The 16,268-nt window shown below is 57.4% G+C and overlaps 1 protein-coding gene across 5 annotated transcripts in view; it reads left to right on the top strand.

Annotated features, from left to right (window-relative positions):
- The window catches only part of CELSR1 (cadherin EGF LAG seven-pass G-type receptor 1), a 149,399-nt gene that overhangs the window by 65,111 nt on the left and 68,020 nt on the right, over positions 1 to 16,268 (top strand). For all 5 annotated transcript variants that reach the window (XM_049694601.1, XM_049694600.1, XM_049694599.1 and 2 more), the window contains one exon: positions 10,498 to 10,720. In XM_049694601.1, coding sequence (XP_049550558.1) covers positions 10,498 to 10,720 — 223 coding nt within the window. The remainder of the gene's footprint in view (positions 1 to 10,497; positions 10,721 to 16,268) is intronic.

Here is a 16,268-nt window from a genome sequence, read left to right as displayed (position 1 = left end):
GGGTGGCTTAACACAAGCAGAAATTCATCCTCTCACGGTTCCAGAGGTCAGAATTCTGCAATCAAGGTGTGGGCGGGGCCACGCTTCCCCCGAAGGCTCTGGGGACACCAGGGGCGGGTCCCTTTGTCTCGTCCAGCCGTGGTGCCCTCGGGCTCCCTGGGCTTGTGTCTCCGTCCTCACATGGTCTGTAAACTGCAGCTGCCCCTCTTTCGTAAGGATTTGCGTGATTGCAGAGGGCCCACCCGGGTAATAAGGAGGGTCTCAGTTCAAGATCCTTAATTTAATCACGTCTTTTGCCACGTGACGTGATTGTCACTCTTTTGCCACATGGGGTGATAGTCACAGGTTCCGGGAATTAGGATGTGGACGTATCTTTTTTTTTTTTGTGGTACCTGGGCCTCTCACTGTTGTGGCCTCTCCCGTTGCGAAGCACAGGCTCCGGACGCGCAGGCTCAGCGGCCATGGCTCACAGGCCCAGCCGCTCCGCGGCATGTGGGATCTTCCCAGACCAGGGCACGAACCCGCGTCCCCTGCATCGGCAGGCGGACTCTCAACCACTGCGCCACCAGGAAAGCCCTGGACGTATCTTTTAGGAGCCACCGTTTAGCTGACTTCAGGGTTGGTTATTTTCTGTTCCCCCCACCCCTCAATGGACGTGAGGAGAAGGGGGTAGGGAGAGCACCCCCTTTCTGAAAGGAGGGGGTCCCCAAGTATGGCTGCGGGCTGGGCTGGGCTGGGTTGGGCCGGGCCGGGCCGGGCCGTGTACCTGCACCAGGAGTTTGGAAAGCACTGCGATTTTTCAGGTTCGCCGGGTTTCAACCTCTCAGGTGTGTAGGTAACTCTTGACTTACAGCCAGGAGCCGTGGAGAAGCTGGAATCATTTTTTTTTGGTGCTGGAATGCATTTTTAATTTATATTTTAAAAAGATGGGTGTGTCGGGGTTCTGGGAATTTGCTTCAAAGACAGTAGTGAAGTCACCCCAAAGCCCCAGCCTGGGGCAGGCCTGCCATGGTCTGGGCTTCCGGCCTCCCCTCCCCGTGGTGTGGGCAGGTGTCTGGCCTCTGAGGGGCCCTTCCTGGCAGCCTTGCCCCATAGGGGAGGGGGCTCCAGGGTCAGGAGGTGAGGCAGTTCAACAACCTTGAAACTCAGAGGCGGAGGGCGAGAGGCTTGAAGGCGGCTGGGGGCGGGGAGAGGGCCAGTGTGGGGCTTGGAGTGGGCAGATGGGGCCTCCAGGCTCAAGAAGCCAGTTCAGACCAGGGGATCGTGTGACAGCCCCACGTGACAGGTGCTCAGCTCAAGGGCTTCACAGAATTAGCCGATCTCACCTTGACCCCGGCCTCCTAGGGGCTAGGCTAGCCCCGGGGCCAGAGACAGAAATCCTGCCTTCAGGGAGGGTTTCCAGCCTGGGAAACGGAGTCCGTGGTCGGAAGCCTGCTCTGGACACCTCTGCGGGGTGGGGGGGTTAGGTGGGAGGGTGTGCCTAGGCCGTGGGTGGGTGGATGGAAGGGTGGACGGACCGATGGTTTTCAGTGTTTGAACTTTCCAGAGACCCTGTCCTTGTCTCCGTGCTCCTGAAGCTTCCAGCACCAGCTGCGCGGGTGCATCCCTGCCTCCGGAGGGTCTAGTTTTTCTAGTTCAAAGCCCTGAGCTATCGCTTAGGACCAGAAGGCAATTGTCTCTTTATTTATCGAAAAACTGAAGCTGTAAAAACCTCTACGCTCCCTTCCCTTCCTGGGGCCCAGCCCTGGCCCCCCTCCAGGGCCGAGGGCTTCGGCCTGGCTGCGCTCCCCTCCACTGGCCCCCACCCCGGCATCTTCTGAAGCGCCTCTTGGCGGGAACCATGTTCACACCGTCATCTCCTGCTTCCCGCCCTGCCCCTCCTCCCCCAGACCTGCCGTGACTGTCCCACACACGTGCGCACACACCCCACGCCACATATACACGCCACACACAGACACATCACACACCACACACACACACATCACATGTACACGCCACACAGACATACATCACATAACACATGCACACACATCACATATACACGCCACACAGACATACATCACATAACACACACACCTCACACACACACACATCACACGTACACGCCACACAGACATACATCACATAACACACACACGCACACACACATCACATGTACACGCCACACAGACATCACATAACACACACACACGCACACACATCACATGTACACGCCACACAGACATACATCACATAACACACACATGCACACACATCACATGTACACGCCACACAGACATACATCACATAACACACACACACACGCACACACTCCTGTGCCTTTTACCTTCCCCCTGCCAGGCCCTGCTCCCCACAGGTCTCTCTACAGCGAGGGGCGTTTGGCTGTCCCCCGCTCCTTCGCAGACCTGATCAGGTGTGCACCCGTCACCCAGCATCCGGCCCAGCCCCCGATATCCCTGTGCTTCTGCTGGGGCCCTTTCTGGGGCCGAGCCGTCTCCACCGCCATGGACCCTCCTGCACAGCCCAGCTCAGAGGCTCCCCCACTCAGGCACTATGTTTTTCCTCCGTTTCCCTTACATTTAAGGAATATCTTTTTTGGTTACAAACAAAAAATGGTATTCTTATACCCTGTGCCGGGTGTCAGTTTCCGGTCTGTAAGATGGGGGCGTGTGAGAGTTCCCACACCAGGGGCTGTGAGGCCTCCTCCGCCCCCGTAACCCTGCAGATGAGCCCTCGTTTAAGCTCTGTGAAGCTGGTGCTTCTCTAGGGCACTTAACTCTCCCCACCCGAGGGTCTGCGGCTTTGGCACTACGGGCTGGGGTTCCCAGGTGGCCAGTGTTGCCCTCCCACCCCCAGCCCCAAGCCTGGGTGGGACAGGCATCCAGTGACCGGGACGTGCGTGAGGTTGTGGCGGCTAGAGGGGCCTCGGCTCCTGGGAGCTCCTGTTCTGCAGCTACGAATGCCTGCTTATGCGGCGGGGGTCCTTTCCCAGCTTTCCGTGCGGGGTTCTGCATTTGCAGCCGTGACCAGGAGGCCAGGCCTCAGGTCCTCCTCGGCAGGGGTTTGCGGTGCTACATGAATTATTGAGCAAGGCTCTTAGCTTGCTCGGGTGAACCTCATCCTCGGTGGGCGGGCGAGGCTGGCAGTCATAATGGGTTGGGGGTGCACAAGAGGAGGATGGGGGAACTCTCCCCAGGTTTTGAATGGCTCAGAGCAAGCATCTGACTCTAAGCAGGATACTGGGATGCTTGGAAGAAATTTTGGAAGCCCAAATTTACTTTGAGGATTCTTAGAAGAGGAAAGGTGAAGTTAAATCTTGTTAAGTAAGCATATCTGAGAACATTTATTGCATTAAATAGTGTTTCATGTAAGAGCTGTATGTTAAAAAAAAGATATAGGGCTCACTAAATTTGGTCCTAATTATTTGCCTAAAGTAAGATGATTTTAAGAATTAAAAACCATCCTATCACATCTCTTCACAACTCTGAGTTCTGATGCCAGGTTGGCTGTGATGTCCCATGGAAACGGGACAGTTCTGCAAATCAGGGCTTTCCCCCGAGGGCTGGCCATCGGGATCTGCCAGCACAGCCCCGAGGAGAAGATACAGTTAAAGAAACACATAAGTGGATTACTGTGCAGTTTAGCTGGAGTGGCTGCCATGGAAAGCACCCTGCTAAGGCGCGCACGGGGGCCTGCGATTGGCCTGAACGAAGGTCCTGGAACCCAGAGACGAGACCCTTTCCGGGGGACCCAGTTCATCTGAAACCTGCGTACTCAAGGGTCCTCACTGCCTTTTATTAAAAAAAAGCGTGTTTATCTGTAGAATTAATTCTTCATTCATTAGATCATCAAATTCCCAACGCTGTTTGAATCAAACCTGTGAACGATGCAGGTTTTATAATTCTGTACAGGATTCATCACTGGCTTGGAAGGGGGGAAATCCTGGCACTTTAAGACTCTGTCTCACAAGCATTCGTCGAGTACCTGCTACGTGCCGGGCGTTTGTCAGGCACCCGCTGTGTGCTGGATATTCTTAGACTTGACCCCCAGACAGACCCTGCCCCTGCCCCTACCCCAGAGCCTGGGGAGACAGAGGCTGGGGAACAGTTGCACAGCAGGTGTCACCCTGGAGCTGGGGTGGGCGCTCTCTGGAGAGGGGAGATTCTGGGCCATCAGGGTCTGTCCTGGGCGCCCTGGCCCTGGTCAGGTGGGCGGGCGAAGCCTCCCGAGGGGATGCAGGGTGCCTGAGATGAAGCTGCATCCGGGCACAGGGAAGCCACCTGCAGAGCCCAGCAGAGAGGTTGCCAGGCACAGAGAAGGGGGTCACCAGGGGGTGATCATTGACAGTGGTGAATATGCATGAGTGTTTACCTAGGGGGCCGTCTCCATTAGCCTATTGAATCCCCCAACCTCCCTTCAAACAGGGAGACCGTGTGGCCGGCGTGAGAGGTGGTGCGCGTGGCGCAGACGGGGCTGGCGTGTGGCCGAGGGCCAGGCTCCAGGGTGGGAGGGTCTTTACGGAGGAGCGGGATTGCAAGCCTCTGTGGAGAACCGGCAGATGTGTGAGGTGATGAGCAGCTGGCGTGGGTTCAGGGGCCCAAGAGATGGTCACTGTCCGTGGTTGTGCAGATCGGGGTTGGTGTCGACTGGGGTGCAGGTGGCAGTGGAGGCGAGTGACACGGACCCTGGGGGATGGCACTGGGGGGGACAAGGGAGGAGGGGAGGGGATGGCTCCGGGGCTCCTGGGCCCCTCTCTGGGCAGCTGCAGGACCCTCTCCAGGTGGGGGACCCGGAGAACAAGCTTGGCGAGGGAAGACAGGTTTGAAGCCTGGGTTTGTGGAGGAGAGAACAAGGGCAGAAAGGGTTGGATGGCTGCGTGTGGGCCCCAGAGGAGGAGCCTGAGGCACGGCTGCGGAGGTGGGGAGCTGGCCCTGGCCCACCTCCCCTTACTGGCCTGGTGGGAGAGGCCGGGAGGAGCGTTCCCAGAAGGCAGAGAAACCAGAGCCCGGTGAGTGTCTTGGAAGCTGGGGAATGCAGCCCCACAGGGTTAGCTGCTGCTTCCCCTCGGGACTCCGTGTTTGCAGAGGCCAGCGTTTACTATGATTGTAGCTCTAGGACAGGCGTGGAGGACCGCTGGACTGCTTGAGTAGTATCATCCCCAGATTCGTGTCCAGAACCTCAGAACGTGAGCTCCTTGGGACATAGCGTCTTTCCAGGTGTCATTAGTGAGGCTCTCGATGGACACTAAAATCATCCTGGGCTTAGGGTCCGCCCTGAATCCAGTGACGGGCGTCCTTATAGGAGCAAGGGGGGGAGATTCGAGACCCAGGGAAGACGGCCATGTGATGACAGAGGCAGAGATGGACGATGAAGCCACAGCCCGGGGAACACGGGGAGCCCCCATCAGCTGGGGAGGCAGGAAGGGTCCTGCCCTGGAGCCTGCGGAGGGAGTACGGCCCTGCCCACACCTTCGTTCTGGACTTTCGGTCCCCAGAGCTATGAGAGAACACAGTTCTGTTCTTGTAAAGCCGCCAGATTGGTTGTACTTGTTACAGCAGTCCCAGGAAACGAATACTACAACGACCTGTTGGAAATGAAAAGATATCTTTTGTGCTTAAAACAAACAACTTCACGGAGACGTAGCTTTATTTGCAGCTGATTTGAAATTGCATGATTGGTTAAGTAGAGGAGCAGAATAATCCCACACGTCATCACGCCCTTTCCACGGGACAGCGGATGCTTTAAGGCAGCCGCCTGAGCTGCAGCATGGCTGTGGGTAGCACGGGTCCTGCTCTGTCGTCCTCCTGTTCACAGGGGCGGCCTGAGGAACGAGGCTTCCCTGCAGCCGCTGAAAACCACACATGAGCAGAAATACTGTCAGCAAAGTCAAATTCAGGTCTTCGGGAATTGAATGAAGGGTGCTGTGTGTGTGTGTGTGTGTGTGTGTGTGTGCGCACACTCGGGGCCTGCCTTCTCTGGGCCTCGGTAGCAGGTGGCCCTTGAGAGGGCGTCGTAGGAGTCCTCAGATGCTTCGGTAGAGGTGGAGGAGTTGAGACTTCCAGTCAACACGAGGGCAGAGCTTGGGAGCTGCTGTGGCTGCACTGGGGGCGTGGGCTGTGCTTTCATCCTGGTGGTGACATTGACCACCTGGGCCGAGCCCGGATGGGCAGGATTCTGGAACACCACAGGCAGAGCGCCGTGGGAAGGGGCCGTGCCAGGCCCCCATTTGTTTGCCGTCACGGTTTGCGGAGCACGGCCCGCCCCGTCCTCTCACGGCGGCTTTATTATTTCAGAATGCCCTTGACCTGCCAAGTTGGGGCTTGGAAGGCAAACACTCCCAGACGTCACATGTATTTTAAAAGTAGAGATTAAAGAATTTGCAGTGTATGAAGAACAAATACACTTTCAGCTAAGCATTTAAAATTAATGACTAGAATCTAAGGAGGCTGCAGGCTGCCCACTTGGAGAAGATGCCAGGAGCGGGGATTAGCGTGAGAGTGTGTGTGAGAGGGTGTGAAGGTGGGTGTGTGTGTCTGTGCAGGTATGTACGTGTGTGGCTGAGGGTGTGTGTGAGGGTGTGAATGCATTTATGGGAGTGAATGCGTGTGAAGACGAGTGTGTGTGTGAGGGTGTATGTGCGAAGATGTGTCAGCAGCGTGTGGGTGTGAGGGCACAGGGGTGTGTACACGAGTGTGTGTGAGGTTATGTGGCACATGCGTGGGCACATGCACTGGGCCGAGCCTAGTGTTGTGGGGCCGGCAGGGCACCCTGCTAACCCGGGAGCGGGCAGGGGGTCAGTGGGGGGGAGATCAGACGGTTTCCATTGCTGGTGGAGCTGAGAGGAGGGTCTGCAGCCGGGTGGGCCGCCGTCCTTTTCCTTCTGAGCAGCATGTGAATCCTCTGTTCACAAGGTTCCTTGAGGGCAGCCCCTGCTAGGGGAGAACAGGTGGGTGACCTGGGCTTTCTGGCCTCTCCCTCCCTGCCCTGCCTGGTGGGGAGGAGGGGGACGAGAAAGAACCCACCTGACACTGTCTGGCCCTGGGGTGGGCTTTGCCCTGGGTCCCCGGCCTTGTGGGCCCTGCACGGTTCTGTACTTCAGTAGAGGTCAGTGGTTGCGACACTCCTCCCTGTTTTTGAGGGACTCAGACTGGGTTACCTTTGCTTAGCAAGTTGTGCATTCTTGGGTGTTGCAACCTGGAAAGGAAGACACTTGGGAGAAGTAGAGGAAGTTCAGATTTGTTTCTGATGCTTGTTATGCTAATTACAGATCAGTTTCACCTGTTCCTCAAAAGGAAGCTCATTCTGAAGCCTCCCTTGGAAGGTTGAAGGGATTTTCTTACACCAGTCAATTATTGAGCTCTCTAAAATCTGCACACTGGGAAACAGACCCTGAGGCTCGACATCTGCCTTCTCGGGACCCACGCCGTGGGCAGGGGCAGGGGCAGGGGTGGGGGGCACCCAGGGCTGCGCAGAGGAGAGGTTGGGCTGCAATGCAGTGGCAGCAAAAGCCTCTGTGGACCCCACGTCTCAGCTCTGGAGGTACAGTGCCGAGGTGGCTGCACTAGCCCAGGGGGCTGTGGGCCCCTCCATCTCCACGCTCGCCCGTCGCTGGGTGTGAGCTGCCCCAGCAACGGCTGTGCAACTTTGGGTGAGGGATTTCAGGAGGAGGATCTGAGTGCAGAGTCTCAGCTGTGAGCCCCCGTCACCCAGCACTCCAGAACCTTGGTCCTGGAGGGACATGTGGGGTACACCACAGTACCCACTCTTCCACAGCATCTAAGTCTTCTTCTTTAAAATGATGATAAATTTTAGTAGCACTATCCAGTTTGTTCAAATTCCCAGTTGTCTCATACATGCCTGCTCTGGTCTGAATTGTGTCCCCCCCAAATTCGTAGGTTGCAGCCCTAACTCCGCAATGGGACTGTATCTGGAGGTGGGCCCTACGGGAAGTAATTCAGGTAAATGATCAGGGTGGGCCCTGATCCGATGGGATTAGTGTCCACATAAGCAGAGGCAACAGAAATCTCTGCCTCTTTCTGTACACACACACACAGAGGAAGGGCCGTGTGAGGACAGAGGGAGCGGGCAGCTGGGAAGAGAGGCCTCCCCAGACCCCAGCCGTGCTGGTACCCTGATCTCGCTGGTACTTCTAGTCTCCAGAACTGTGAGAAATACACTTGTTGTTTAAGCCCCCAGCCCATGGTATCTTGTTACGGCAGCCCGAGCAGACTGAGACAGTAGGTAATGTATTCACATGGTTCAATATTGAAAAGGCACAGAGGGTGTCCAGGGAAGCCCATGTCTGGGGATCCCAGTGACTTTGGGTTCCAGGATGATACTGCCGTTTGCATGCACGCTTCTCCGTGCACCGAGGATCCTGGTGCCGGATGTCTCTGGAGCTCCGAGTTTCGTATCTCTTCATACCAGCCTTTTAATAACCCAAGAGCACTGGCGTCACAAAGGAAACATGGATAAATATGACCATATGCAGATATAACATTTTTATGTGACTACAAATACATAAATAAGTTGAAAGTTAAACTTACGCCTAGAGGAAGTTACCACAGAAATGGCAGAGAATAATTACTGAAATTTATGAGGACCTCGCGTAACACAATAAAAACAAAACCAACCATCATTGAAATATGAACACAGGAATAATCAGGCAGTTCAGAGAAAGGAAATGGACGTTGCCAGTAAAATTCGGGCAGATGTTGAACCTCATCAAAAATTATTGCAAATAAAACACCTGGAAGATTCATTTGTCAGAAATGCAAAATAGTTTACAGATTGAACATACCTTGCGTTGGCGAGGATGTGTGAATTCGTGCATCCTTTTGGGGAGGACGGTTTGGAAATATTGGGTGAGTCAGAAAAAAGTGCGGCTGTCAACTGTGTGTACCTTTGATTCATCACGTTTAGGAATTTTCTCGAGAGAGAGATTCTTAAAACACGCCAAGGATGTATATCAAAAAGTTACCTGCAATAAAAGCGAGCTATAAACAGCCCCGTGTCAATCAGTAGTAGAACAGGCAACATTAGTGGTTTAAATTCTGATGGGGTCCTCTATCGCAGGGGTCCCCAACACCCAGGAACCGGGCTGCACAGCGGGAGGTGAGCAGCGGGGGAGCGAGCGGAGCTTCATCTGCCGCCCCCCATCGCCCCCCATCGCTCGCATTACCGCCTGAGCCATCCCCCACTCCCCCGCCACCCCTGCCCCTCCACCGCTCACCGTCCGTGGAAAAATTACCTTCCATGAAACCAGTCCCTGGTGCCAAAAAGGTTGGGGACCGCTGCTCTAACTGAATACTGTGCAGCCATTAGGAAGAAAGAGGAGGAACTCCCAAGTGCCAACAGGGAGGGTCTCCAAGGTACCGCACTGAGCAAACATGCCGGACGGCCGGGGCATCCAGCTCTCCTGATGTTTTCCTGTGGGGACCCGCAAGAAACTGCTGAAGGCTTCCCATGCTGCGCTATTTGCACAGTGATTTCTTTTTTATTTTAGTATGCAATGTAGTACTTTTATTTTAAAATGCGTTCATTTAAAAGTCAAGACTGGTGACACACATTGGTGGGAGCTGGGGAATTTCCGGTTATCGGGCTGCGGGTCTGTGGGTGGCTGGCAATGTCTACCCTGTGACAGAGGCAGGTCCGGGCTGTGTCCCAGGGAGCGAGGATCACCCAGTCAGACCCCTGCTGGCTGCCGTGGTGGGCACTCTGGGTCTGATGGGCCTCGGGGGGTCAGCTTGGGCTGCCTGATAAGTTTCTATGTGGAAGCTTCCAGAACCTTCCTGTCGTAAGGGATTAGGCCACAGAGAGGACATTGGAGCACAGTTGGAGGCCGGTGGGAGGAACAGACATGATTAAAGACGAACTGGAATCCAGCGTTGCCCGGCCGGGCAGTGGGGGAGGGAGGAGGCCACACAGGAGGCCCTGGGCCAGAGTGACCCTGGACTGCTCCCGAGTCTCCCACGAGGCCCGGAGGTGGCCAGCGTCATGCGGGCAAGCGTGCGGGGAGGGCACGCGGCCTTCTCGTCATCCTCACTCTTTCTAGGTGATTCTCTCATAAGGGAGCCAGGCTCAGCCAGTGGGGGGTTCAGAAAGGGGTTGGATGCCCAGAAGTGTTCACAGCTGCACGTTCCCCTGGTCCCCCCACTCCCCCGAGGGCGGAGACCCCAGCAGGCCCGGGACAGGGACAGGGTTGGAGTGGCTTGGCCACCTGGTGCATTCGACCGAGGAGCCCCCTGGGGTGCTTATTGGGAACCCGCTGCCCCGCCACCCTTAGACGGACCACTGGGTGCCGGGTGCCCTCAGGCCAGCGGGAACGGCACACGTCTGATTGCAGCCCGACTCCAGGGTGGTTCCCAGAGGCCTCAGGTGCCCCCGGGTTTGGGTTTAGCAGCTGGTTCTGCAGCGGCGTTTGCAGCCTGGGTGGGAGCAGTGCCCCCCTCCCCCAAGCAGGCCACCGTGTGACCTCCTCCCGCCCTTGTCCCCCAGGTGAGCACTGCGAGGTGAACGCACGCTCCGGCCGCTGCACCAACGGCGTGTGCAAGAACGGCGGCACCTGCGTGAACCTGCTCATCGGCGGCTTCCACTGCGTGTGCCCCCCCGGCGCGTTCGAGAGGCCCTACTGCGAAGTGGCCACCAGGAGCTTCCCGCCGCAGTCCTTCGTCACCTTCCGCGGCCTGAGGCAGCGCTTCCACTTCACCGTGGCCCTCGCGTGAGTCCCCGCGCGTGCCCGCGACGCCTCCTGTGGTTGGAGGTCGCGAGGTGGCCTTGTGTCTCCGCGCATCCCTCCGTCCTGTAACAACAACCCCCGTCCACTGGGGCCTCTGAGAGTCGAGTCACCTTGGCCAGCGCTGGCTGTAGGACTGGCCACTTAATTTGTAGGACCCCATGCAAATTGAGGATGGGGTTCAAAAATTAAGAATTTCCAGCTGGTGACAACAGAGCATTTAGCAGGTGTGGCGCCCTGTTTGCCCGCCCAGCTCACATGCCCATGAAGCCGACCCCCGGCTGCCCCGGTCCTACTCACCTGCCACCACGTGGGCACCCCTGCCACCCAGGTGGCCAGAAGGTGGAGGGAAAGGGCCCAGCAGGCTTGGGAATGAGACTCAGCGTAGGCTCCTGCTGTGCCGCCGGCTTGCTGGGAGACCGCGGGCGGGTGGGCGGCCTCACCCCTCTCCGCGCTGGTTCTTTAACCGTAACAGGAGGAAGCAGGCTGACTGTGTGCTGTGGCCATTCTTTAACTTTTGCATCTTTTTCTCCAAGAGAATTTAGATTTAATTTAACTTTTAAAAATCTATCGCTTCCATTGTAAAGACTTCTATCAAGTTCACCTTAGTAGTACAGGGTGTATTTTGTATTTGGTCAGCGTTTAGGGGGCCCGTTAGGGGAATGAGGCATTCTTGTGTCCCCCAGAACAAGATGCTCCCTCTGAGCTGCCCTTTGGAGAACAGGGCATCTCGGGGAGAGGTGGGGCAGACTCCTCTCCCGGGGCTGCCCACCCTGAGCAGGTGAGGGGTGCGGTGTAGCCAACAGGCGCCGCGTGGTGCTGATGTGAAACCCCCCGGGACAGTCCTCCTCCGTCCCGCCTCCCCTCCCATCTCGGTCAGGTCCTGTGAGTCCCTTGACCTCATGTCTCCCCCGCCCGCCACTGTCCTCCCAGTTCCCAGCACTCTGGCCTGGGCCACCGCCCTCTCCCCCGTGGAACAGCAGTGGTGGCATCTGCTCTCAGCCTGGGTCAGGTGGATCTCTGTCCGCCAGGCCTGCCGGGCCTGCCTGCCGCCTGGGGCAAAACCCAAACTTCTGAATAGGGCACAGGGTGGCCCCCTGTGTGCTGACCCCTGGTGACCCCTGATTCTGGCACCTCGCATCCTGTGACGTGGCCACCCTCACCTCGTGATTCTCTGGACCTGCCCAGCCTTGCAGAGGCATTTCCTCGGCTCCCCCTGCCGGCCTGTCCGACGGCTGCCACTTCCTTCAGGAAGCCCCCCTGACCCAGGCGGGGCCATACCTGCATTCCAGCTCCGGCTGGACGTCTGGTCACTGCCTGCTTGTCTGCTCCCTTCAGCCTTTGATGTTCCTGCTTGCAGGACCAGGCCGCTGTCCACCCTGACTGCCCCTAGAGAAAGGTCCAGATGAGGGCATTTGGGTACCATGGGGGCTTGAGTCGTGGGCGGGTTTTCTACGTTGCGGCTCAGATCTTTTTGCTCTAAACCCATCCTTCGTACTAGATCATTGGTTGGGGGTGTGAACTCATGCCAGATTTCCTGATCCTGGTTTTTTTTCCTGGTTGTCAGGTGATTTGATTGGGCTAAAGTCTCCAAAGCAGATGCACGTCCTTTTGAAACCTTTAAACGGCCACACGAGCTCCCTGGCTGGCGCTTCCGGGCTTCTGCTCCAGGACTGCCGTGTCCGTGCTCATCACTGTGCTGAGGTCCAGCTCTCTCTCTGTGCCTGTCCACCCGCTGGCCTGAAGCTCCTCAGGGGCTTTTTTTTTTTTTTTTTTTGCGGTATGCTGGCCTCTCACTGTTGTGGCCTCTCCCGTTGTGGAGCACAGGCTCCGGATGCGCAGGCTCAGCGGCCATGGCTCACGGGACCAGCAGCTCCGTGGCATGTGGGATCTTCCCGGACTGGGGCACGAACCCGCGTCCCCTGCACCGGCAGGCGGACTCTCAACCACTGCGCCACCAGGGAAGCCCTCCTTGGGCTTTTTGTCCTGTGTCGTGACACGCAGGCGCCCAGGCGAGCAGCTGGCTGGTATTTCCATTCTCACAAAGCATGAGCGCCCACTGCTCCCCTCTGTGGCCCCAAGATGTTGGCCGGGGGGCTCCCGCTCTCCCAGAGGAGGGGCTCTTTGGCCCGGTGGGGGGTGGGAGGGGGTTGAGTTGCAGAGGGAGAACATTCCGGGCATTCTGAGTGGCCTGGAGTGTCTGCTGGGAGCTCTGCAGAGGCAGGCAGACCCCTGCACCCACTTTGCCCTGCTTCAGCCCCTTGGTACATTCTTGGGCCCGGACATCTGTGTGGGGTGCAGATGGCGTCCTCTTGGAGGACGTCTGTGTCGGGAGACGGGTCCCTGCTGAGATACCCTCTGAGCTCTGCCCGAGTCATCACAGACGTCAGCGTGGGTCGCTCAGCGGCCACGTCCGGGCTTCGTGCTGGCACTGCTCCCGCACCTCACCTGTCAGGCCCGCTTCCTTCTCACGAGAACCCTGAGAGCTGGTATCACTGTTCTCCCCATCTCGCAGGTGAGGAAACTGAGGCGGAAAGGTTGAAAACCTTGCCCAAGGTCATAGGCTGTCCGGTGGGACCCCCAGGCCCTGCCTGTAACCTGTGCTCTTAACCTCCCTCCCTCTGGCCCCCGCCCCCGTGAAGGATCCGGGCCCAGGGCCTGCTTGTCCTGATTTGTAGGTGTTTCCCACGTTCTGCCCTCTTCCCGAATTTCCCTTGGAGACCAGCTTTAATAAAATAGCAAGAGCAGCTGTCATCCGTGGAGCCCGTGTGCACGCCGGGGCGCCCTGCTTGTGGCTCTGTTTCTGATCCTTAGAGCACCACCCCCTTTCCCGGGAGCTTGGAAGAGGGAGGGGTGGGAGATACAGCTCTGGTTGGCCCCCTGGGCCCGGCTGCAAGGCTGCAGTGCTGTTTGATTCTAAGGGCAGTTTTAAGGTTTGGGCCGCTGTTTTAGGGTGACTGCCCACGTTTTGGTGCGCGGTGCAGGGCTCCACCCAGCCCTGTTGTGAGGACTCACGTGAGTGGGTATTTGCTGTTGCCCTCCCGTTTCTCTAGCTGGGCCTCTGCGCCAGGCCCTAGTCCGGGCCCTGCCTGCTCGCAACACCACGTCCCCGCCCTCTGCCCCTAAACCCTGTGCTCAGGAGGCCATCACGTGGGCACAGCCTCCAAAAGGAGGGCCCCTCGTTGGGACCCCTGGCCACTCTGTGCCCCACATGTCTGGATGCTGAGAACAGCAGGCTTCTGTGGGTGCCCGCCCCCCCACATCAGAGGTGCCCTGTGTCTTCCGGCAAACAGGCCGATGGCATGTCGTTTTGGTGTCTACGTGGCCATGGCCACCCACCACTGGACGTAAGCTGCAGGAGGCTGACCTGAAAGGTGACCAGGGTCCTGGGGGTGGGGCCCATGGACACGGCGGCCGGCAGACGTGCTGGAAACCAGCAAAGGCGGTCTGGCAGCTTCAGACTCAGAGAAACTAAAGAACAGTCGTGTTTAATTAAGTGCCCACGTGATGTAGCGCATGTTCCCTTGCTCGTCTAATCCAGTATTGTAGATGCCCACACGTGACAACAGTTATGGACGGGTTCTGACACACCTGATGACGGCTAAAAGGGCGGGGCCGAGGCCACATCAGGGAGTTTAGCTTCAAACGCAAAATCATAGAAAGCCCCCCCAGAACCTGGGCAGGGGAACGGTTCCGTGTCGGGGCTGCGGTTGCTCTGGGCAGGGCCTGGAAGGAGTTGGGCCTCCTGCCTCCTGCCGGGCGTACTGTGAGAGAGGTGGGCTGGGGCACCGGCCCAGGGCTTTTTTTTTTTTTTTTTTTTGCGGTAGGCGGGCCTCCCCCCTCCGCGGCTCCTCCCGCTGCGGAGGACAGGCTCCGGATGCGCAGGCGCAGCGGCCATGGCTCACGGCCCCAGCCGCTCCGCGGCACGTGGGATCCTCCCGGACCGGGGCATGAACCCGTGTCCCCTGCATCGGCAGGCGGACTCCCAACCACTGCGCCACCAGGGAAGCCCATGGCCCAGGGCTTTTGTTTCAGGTGGTTTCTTTCGAAGCTGCTTTTCCTCTTTCTGGTTTCTGTTTGCCAAGGGCCTGGGCTCCCGGGGGCCTCAGCTCCCTGGTCCCAGCCTCCTTGTTGCCGCCCTTTGTTCTCTCTCTTCCCCTGGCCCCTCACCAGGCCTCGGCTTCTGTTTCTGGCCTTTCCCCTTTTTACTTGTGCTGTTCAGACCCTCCCTGTGGCCCTGGGTCCCATCGTTAGATCGTCCATTGCCAGCAGTGCGTGGTGCCTGCCCGGAGGACCGTTTCAGCACTGACCACCCCCCTCGGTCCAAAGAGAAACCCACAACAGTGAGACCCCCCAAAGGGAAGCGAGCCTGGGGTCGAGTGGATCCCAGTCTTAATTCAGCTCTTCTTCCACCTGCTCACTCCACACCCGGAGCCTCCACTCTGCCGTGCAGGTACTTTTTCTTTAGAGTTTGTCATCAGTGCTTGCTGATTTCTAAACCGAGGGGATGCAAGGTCTGGGCGGGAAATGTCAATTTTATGTGACTCAGGGAGAGGCTAGGGTCACATGCCTGAGGCTGGTTCTGACAGACTCCTGCCGCATGAAAACAGATAAACCAACCTGGAATCAAAGGAAAGAATTTCCCCCCACTTAATCTCCGATGAGAGAGACATCCGGCTAGCTCAGGAAACAGTCCCGAGTTCACTCCGGAGGTTTGTGGGTTCTCTGTAACCGGGGCGTCGAGGAAGCCTTGTGGTGACTTGGTGTGTCGGGGACCCTCGGGTCTGATGGAAGAGGCTTCCTCAGGGGGTGGGAGAAGGATTTCTGAGGCTGTTTGTCTCTTGTCAGAGTAAGTGGTTTTTTACTCCGAGTGCTTCAAGTCTCACACGTCTTGCGTTTCCACGCGTCTGTCGGTTCACGTGGGCCGCCATCCGTCCATGGATTCAGGACATCGGTATCAAACGCTTTGTGGACCAAGTCCTGTTTTGGTGTCGGGGATGCAGCAGTGAACGGGAGTCATCATCTGTCCCTTTAAAGGATCATGTGTTCTCATAAACAAACAAATAATTAGGATAATTTCAGAAGTAAGATGAGTGGTGTGATAGCCTTTAGGGTGAGGGGCACAACTTAGATAAAGTGAGTTGGGGAAAGCACAGTCGGAGTGACATCTGGGAGATCTGCAGAGCCAGGGAAGATCATTCCCCACACGGGGGAACAGCAGGTGCAAAGGCCCGGGGGCAGGGAAGAAGGTAGGGTTTGGGAGCAAAAGGACGCAGTGTGGCTGGAGTGTGGTGGTGGAGACGAGGGGCATAGGCCCTGAGGTGGTGATCGACACCCACATCTCTGTGCCCTGTGGCGTGTAGCGGGATGTATGCACTGCATGTGTTTACTGTCCAAATGTTTCCAGTTGGTATAGTGGCTGTGTCATCCTTCTAGAGCACTGTGCGAGTGGAATCTTTTCACCTGTACAGGTTGTGGTAACCAGAGTGCCCCCTGGAATTTGCTTTGCTTCTTCCAGAAGAGAACATTGCTA

Source organism: Orcinus orca, chromosome 11 (genome assembly GCF_937001465.1).
Source record: "Orcinus orca chromosome 11, mOrcOrc1.1, whole genome shotgun sequence".
In the NCBI taxonomy this organism is placed as follows: Eukaryota; Metazoa; Chordata; class Mammalia; order Artiodactyla; family Delphinidae; genus Orcinus; species Orcinus orca.
This window is presented reverse-complemented; position numbering and strand designations above follow the sequence as displayed.